The sequence below is a fragment of the Oreochromis aureus genome, linkage group 4 (genome assembly GCF_013358895.1).
Source record: "Oreochromis aureus strain Israel breed Guangdong linkage group 4, ZZ_aureus, whole genome shotgun sequence".
Lineage (NCBI taxonomy): Eukaryota > Metazoa > Chordata > Actinopteri > Cichliformes > Cichlidae > Oreochromis > Oreochromis aureus.
The window spans coordinates 17192421-17199655 of record NC_052945.1 but is presented as its reverse complement, the minus strand read 5'-3'; the positions used below and the strand labels follow the sequence as shown (position 1 = coordinate 17199655).

The window sequence follows — 7235 nt, the reverse complement described above, 5'->3', positions numbered from 1 at the left end:
GCACATGCCAAAGGCTAAAACTCTGTAATCCTTATACCACTACCCCCTCTTTTTAAGGGTACAAATGGTAAAATCAGGGTAAAGATAACCCGACTTATCCTCCATCTATAGATCTCTCCCTCTCTCTGCCAGTTCTCTATGATAACCCTATTAAAATATTTCCTCTGGCAAATCCCTGAAAAATAAATCCTCTTTTTTTTTCTTTTTTTTTTTAGAAAAGGGGGGCAGGAGGGATGGTTTGTCTGTCACATGGAGAAATACAGTTGCCTTGGCAACCCCTTATGGTTTTACACTGCAGCCTGGCATTGCAGAGCGACTGGCTAGGATAAGTTTACTGGGAACATTTTGCGCTGAAGGAGGGTGTCAGCAGTTTGGAAACTGACTTGAAGGAAGTGCACACTGAAAGGACGTGTCAAATGGATCTGCTGGCTAAGATTGATCCACTGCAAAGACCCACTCCCTCTTCAAACACAGACATTAGTCACACAGGATTTTTTTTAATTGATTTAGATCAGAGAACGAGGGAACGGATACATCTTACAAGGGAAAATAAACATTTCCTTCACAGGTCCACTAAATCTGAATAACGGATTTTTATAAAAGATCACAGTGTGGGACTAAATATTTATAGTTTGATTAGCCTATATCAGCCTGTGTCAGCTTCAAAGAGATTGACAGCTCTCAGTGGCCGTTTCCAACAGATAGGAAAGGAAATTCAGTAAGCTGCTTCCCCCCTGTGGACAGCTGGCACCACAACACAATCATCACACTTACCCAGCAGTGGAAGCAGGTGTCAAGTATCCAAACAGGCTGGTGGCTTCATGTATGAAAGATGGAAAACGACAAAATTCAAGGAACCTTTCAACTTCTTGCATGGATTTACGGTGAGATTAAAATGCTATAAAGAGAACAGTTATTAAGCCTTAAATCATCTTTTGCCGTCTTGCCCACATGAAAAGCAAACAGCTGATCACAGCTTTTTATGATGCTTTACAGCAGGGGTGTCAGATTAATTTGATATCCTCTTTATTTCCTCTTAAGTGGGCTGAACCAGTAAAGCTATGGTGTATAAACTATAAACCAATCACCTCCAACTGAACCTTTATGTTCAGTGCAAAGAAGTTTAACTTTAAAAACTGTCCAATGGCAGAGGAGATTTCCTTTAAAATTCACATTTTGACCGTCCAGTTAAAGTGGCAGTGAACAGATGATCAAATTTAACATATCTCGACTGTTCCACGTGATAAAGAACAGCTGATGTAGAAAATCATGGAAACCTGTCAGCACAGCTCGGGCTTACATTCTAAGAAATAAAGGACTTTATCCTAAAAACAGGAACTATCAGTGAATTCACAGAAAATTTTCTCTTTATTACTGTGTAAAAAACTGTACTATAGAATTAATTATTGATACTGTAATTCATTTGAAAACTAACAATTAAAAAAACAATTTTCTTTCTTACTTACCTTTGATATATGATGGATCATCAGTTTACTAATAAAGGACACTTTATTAGTTACACCTTTCCGGTTCTATCTGGTCTATATTGACATGATAGCGTCACACGGCTGCTGTAGATACCACTCTCAATCTTCATCATTTTCAACTCAATTCATTGCTATTGTTTCAAAAAAATTTAGTAAAATTTTGATCATCAAAACACTTTTTCTTTCATTGCATTTTAAGATTTTCATGTTCTTTTTAAAAATTGTCCACGTAACCAGAAACATAGCAACAAATAAGTGGTTTTGCCACACATGTCGCTGTTTCTATGTGGTTCAAGAACATGCTATAGAAGATGATCTGTTTCTAAAGGACAGTTTAATAAACCCAAACGAGACACCTGTTACTTTTTACTCATAGAAATGGCTCAGAGTCGTGGTGTAATTCGTTTATTTCTCACAGAGTTCATTCATTCTCAGCATTTGCTCTGTAACTTCAAACCCCACTCACACACACTTCACAGAAATAAAAACTTAAATAGTAATAAATAATTTTCAATGTAACGCCTTTCACTAGCATCGATTTGCTGATCCCACTGGTAAGCAGAAACACAATAGAAACGGTGACCACCTGAGCATGATAGTGAGAGTGAGAACCATTACTGCACTTACTGACTTCTCCTACAACAAACCTGCTGATATCTGATGTATATCTGTCATCCAGTTAAAACCAGCCACAAATGACTAGTCCAGATCATAGAGGACAAAAGAAACATTTTGTGTCATGCAGGGAAAAGAACCCCTTTAAATAAAAGTGAGATGTTTACTATATTCGTCACACCGAGTGTCTATACACGTATGGTGCTTGACAAATTCATTAGATGACCTAAAACCCAATGTTTTTTAGAAATCCTTCTTAAGAAATTGTTTAAAACTAAAAAAATGTTGTTATTTGTTAGGCAAATAACAAACTGAAGCAACTAAATAGTCCTTATTCACCAATAAAACCAAACAAACAGAAAAACGTAATAATTTGTACGGCCTCTGTTGGCCTTAATAACGGCTTGCATTCTTGCTGGCACTGTTTTTATGTACGTTTCCACAGTCTCCTTTGTTACTGAGTTCCAAATAGTTTCCAGCTGTTCCCAGAGACTTGCTGCAGATGAAACCTTTGTGTGATCTATCTTCGAATCCACCAAATCCCAAATTTGTTTAATAGGATTCAAGTCTGGACTCTGATGTGGCCAGTCCATCAGTTCCAGTACTCCAGATTCCTTCTCCTTGGTCAAATACTCTCTGCACAGCTATGAAGTATGTTTGGGGTCACTGCCTCGCTGGTATATGAACCCACGACCAATCAGTTTCAGTCCAGAAGGGATTCCATGATCCACCAAGATGTTGTGGTAGATCTTTTTGGCCACTATACTGTTGATTTTCACTAATTTGCCCACGCCGTTTCCAGAAATGGAACCTCATACCATAATGGAACCTCCACCGTGCTCTACTGTGGGTGCAGTGCATCGAGCATCAAAACCTTCTCCAGCTTTTCTGTGATTATTCTGACCAAAGACTTCAAACTCAGACTCATCCGTCCAAAGTACCTTATTCCAGTCATCTACAGTCCAGTGTCTGCACTCCCTGGGAAATCGGAGCGGTTTCTGGATGTTTGCGGCCCTCAATAACTGCTTCTTAGCAGCGACTCTCCCATTTAAGCCTTGTTCATTCAGGCTTCTGCTTATGGTCATTCTGGAGACCTTCTCAGACTCTGATCTAGAAGCATTTAGCTCTACTTGAAGATCAGCAGTGGTCTTCCTTCTGTCACTGGTACTTAAAATCTTGAGGTGTTGGACATCTGCGTCAGTCGGCTTTTGTTTTCTGCCTCTTCCTTGGCGCATTCTGTAAGTACCGGTCTCTGCAACTGACTCCAAAGCGTACTTGACCACACTGTGAGAACATTTTATTTCTTGTCCTATTCACCTGAAAGACCATCCGGCACTTTAATGCGAACTCTGTCCTTTTCGGTGAGTTCTCGACGTTTTACCATTTTGAGTCTTCAAACCGAATTCATGTTTTTACACCCAGATTTGAACCGCACACTGGACTTAACGACTCAAACTGAATATTCTGTTTAGTAATGCAAGTAAATAACTGTAATTTGGGATCTTCTATTAAATAAAAATGCTTTGATGTTTTTTCTTTGATGAAACAGAAAAATTGAAGGGCATAAATTTGAAAATTCATGGATAACAATAATTATGTTTTAGCATTAAAATATCATTTTAATTATAGAGCGTGTGCATACTGGTGGATTAACCCTTACAGAAACATAAAAAAGGATTTGGGTAATTACTAATACTGTTAATTTAGGTCAGCTGTACATGTAAGACATAAAGAGAAGCTATAAGCTTTCACAGCAACAATCATTCATGCTACAGTCCTCGATATCAGAGCGAAAAGGCTGAGTAAATATCTTCATGGACCTGACGAGCTTCTCCTGAATCGGTGACTGCTGGGCTCTTTCCCCGCTCCATCTGCTCCATCTATCGCCGCTCACCCTGTCTCATATCTGCAGACATCCCCGCTTCCCTTCACCTGCAAAGCCGCCGGGCCGTGTAACTGGCACCAGGCGACAAAAACAAACAGCCACGTTATTGTGTTGGACTGAAGTGTCTTGAAGTGTCTTCTTTCTTCACATCGCTGTGTGTGGTCAGCCGGTGTTTTCTGATGGCTGAAACGTGGCAGTGCTCACTATCCATTGTTAAGTGTTAATGCAGCCATTGAAGACTCAGTGGATTTCGATGTGAACCTATAAAGATATGAGAACTCTGTTAGGTAGTGCTAAATAAAAAAACTGAGAAGTAGAACCTGACAGCTATAGGATTTTTGACCAAGTTTGATATTTGGTGATTTAAAAATCAATTTTTATCTTTTTGACATGAATCTACTTCCCTAACATTTCTAAAATTTGTCTTGAGTAGTTACTTATATACTTGTTTATGCTCTGCCTGACTATTTATATCAGCAGGTTCTCGCTCCAAACACCGTTTTGCTGACAGTGAAGTTGCAGAGTGCCCCCTGGTGGACAAACTATGCAACGTGTGTTTATCCAATTTCTTCTTAGTTTTTTTTAATCTTCATTTATTATTTTGATATCTACTTTTGAACTGCAGTCATGTGAAAAATAAAGTTTTCAGTTGCCTCAGTTGCTATGCTAAACATTAAAGTTCATGACAGTACAATTAGTAAAAGTGTGGCTTGTTTGGAAAGGTTTGCAGAAGAACGCCCCTGCTCTCTAAACAGAAGCATGAGAGCACAGCTTAGGTTTGCAAAAGACTTCTGGAACAATGTTGTTTGGACACACAAGACCAATGTAAAAACCAAACACATCATATCAGAACAAACACCTCACACCCACTGTCAAGCAAGGTGGTGGAGGGATGATGATTTGGGCCTGTTTTGCAGCCACAGGACACTGGACACCTTTAAGTTATTGAGTCGGCTATGAACTCCTCTCTATAAGTGTTCTTGAGTCAAATGTGACAGCTGAAGCTTGGCCAAAATTGGGTCAAGCAACGGGACCCAAAAAGGGCAGCAAATTAGAAGCAACATTTAGTTTAATCTGGAGACAGATGAAATCTCAAGCCCCCGACCAGGATATCTGCAGCCTGCTTTCGATATAACAGTTACTGGTCAGCCAAGATGTGTGTATCTTGGCAATAATTTAAAATAAATAAAATAAAGAACAAATAAATAATTTTTGTACAGTTTCTCAACGTATCACTAACAAAAGGCAGTTGTTTCGTTTGCAGTGTTCTTATATATAATACTAACAACATTTGGCAGAGTTACCCAAAAATAATCAACATAATCCATTAAATCCATTAATTAGCTAATAGATCTTCATTGGAAGTTTAAGGCACTAAAATGGAAGCCAATAAAATGCTGGTAAAAATGAATCGGCACCTCCTTAACTGAGAAAAGCGAGCACTACAGACTTGATAAAGGGAGATTATTCCTTGTATTAGGCTGCTTTAGTTTTAAGTACCTGTAACCCTAAAGCTTTAAATGTTGTTAAAATTAATCTTGTATCCGTCCATTAAGGGTAAATCATATACAACGTGTCACTCATTCAGACAAAAACAAAGGCAGTAATGAATCCAACATGAGGGGCCTTTGCAATCAGCAGCTGTCTCTGTGCCGTTTAGAGGGTTGATGACCGATTACAGCGGTTGAATGATTACCTGTAATCTCACATTAAACATCATCGAGGCGACGAGGTAGACATAGGGGAATCTGATTCGCAGCCGCCATGCGAGATCAAAAAATATCAACAAAGTCCTCGTCAAGCCTTTCGAAAATACTCCGTACGTCCGACCAGCAGAGCCCGAAAACCGGAGCACTAAATATGACAGACCCGCCATACAGCCCAGTCCGTCCGCTGGTTTCCGGGGTTAGTTTGTCATCTGGTAAGGCGAGGCGATGGCAAAGGTGTCACACTTCATATTTCTATCACTCGTCGACACCGAGCCCCATTTTTTTTCCTTTTTTACATCGATTGTGTTGGCAAATCTGCTCCACCCCGATAGCTGTTTACCGGGGACCCATTACGGTGTGACACACGGAAGTAAGCGGCAATAAAGGGCAACTAGAACCCCGAGGTTAAACTCTCAGGAATATGGTTCTTCGGTTTTTAAAAAAAACAAACAAAAAAAAACAAAACAAATCACAGCATAAGTACACATAAAATGCCATAACTTCATATTCATATTTATCCAGAAAAGAATTATAAATATGACAGTAGGTAACAAAAAATACAAGACAACATACAAATGCTGTAGTTACAATGGTTTGTTTTACATTAATACAATAATATAGACAAAGCTTAAATGTATAAGATTAAAAACGATTGCAAGTGTGGAAATGGTCTTTTAGGTCTAATTTTTTGTTCATGTGAAATTAAGTGTAATGGTCAGACAAAATCATTTAGTTTTTAATTATTTGTATTTGTCCAAAGGCAATAAGTATAGTGCCAGTGAGGAAGGAAGCCTGACTTCGAAACGTCCTTTATCTGAAGAATAATAACACATATATTACTAAGTAAAAATTGAAGTAAAAAAAGCAAACAAAAGTGACAAAGTGCATGTGAGAAACAAGCCAAATAAATAAACAAATGTGCCATAATCAGAAACAAGGGCTGGATTTGTATACTGCCTTTTTACTGTAGTTGAGCACTGAAAGCACTTTCTTACTGTGGCTCAAAAATGAGAGTTTCACATTGAATTGATCAGGGCCCAGGTTAACAATGTCCGCCTCCAGTGATATCGACCAACAGGGTACAAATGGAAATTATCCTACTGCTGGGCAAAGGCAAAGGAAGAAGACAGACAGAAGGTATTTAGGAGCCAGTGAGAGAGAAGAAAATGTGGAGGTGAGAGTAGGGAGTCTAAAAGTTCCTGCTCTAATAACAAAAATCTTAGTCAATTACAAACAAAAGCAAAAACAAAGAAGAAATTTATGTTTACTGAGAGACCAGTGGGTCTTGTCTACTACATCCAAATACGATTTTGTCATGATAAAAAAAAGTTGGGTAATCACGACATAAGAATGATCTTTAGGGTATGGACAGATGCCTGGTATGCTTTGTAACACAGAAACACATGAAGCTGGGGCAGAGAGACCTTTCAAATCCTGTTTTAAAGCCTAGCCTGAAAGACAGAATTCAGGGTAAACATCCCCCGAAGCCATAGTCCATAGAAATTACAGGGATCGTGTAGCTGACGTCAGTTCCTCATT

At 38.9% G+C, this 7235-nt stretch overlaps 1 protein-coding gene across 2 annotated transcripts; it reads right to left on the bottom strand.

The window, feature by feature from the left end:
* Positions 1-1876: 1876 nt before the first annotated feature.
* Positions 1877-6040, bottom strand: LOC116313076 (small integral membrane protein 10-like protein 2A). 2 transcript variants are annotated; one of them, XM_031730648.2, is made up of 2 exons: positions 5684-6040; positions 1877-4248 (listed from the first exon to the last, which is right to left on the bottom strand). In XM_031730648.2, the coding sequence occupies exons 1-2, from the start codon at positions 5861-5863 to the stop codon at positions 4228-4230; spliced, it is 201 nt and encodes a 66-aa protein (XP_031586508.1). In that variant the 5' UTR covers positions 5864-6040; the 3' UTR covers positions 1877-4227. The 2 variants fall into 2 exon arrangements, with proteins under 2 accessions (XP_031586508.1, XP_031586507.1); XM_031730647.2 differs by having other exon boundaries at positions 1877-4058.
* Positions 6041-7235: the final 1195 nt, after the last annotated feature.

Coding starts and splice junctions, on each gene's coding strand:
- LOC116313076 (XM_031730647.2), bottom strand. CDS start 5,863: ATGGCGGGTCTGTCATATTTAGTGCTCCGGTTTTCGGGCTCTGCTGGT. Junction 4,059..5,683: donor TGTTTAATGTGAGATTACAG/GTAATCATTCAA, acceptor GCCTGGTGCCAG/TTACACGGCCCGGCGGCTTT.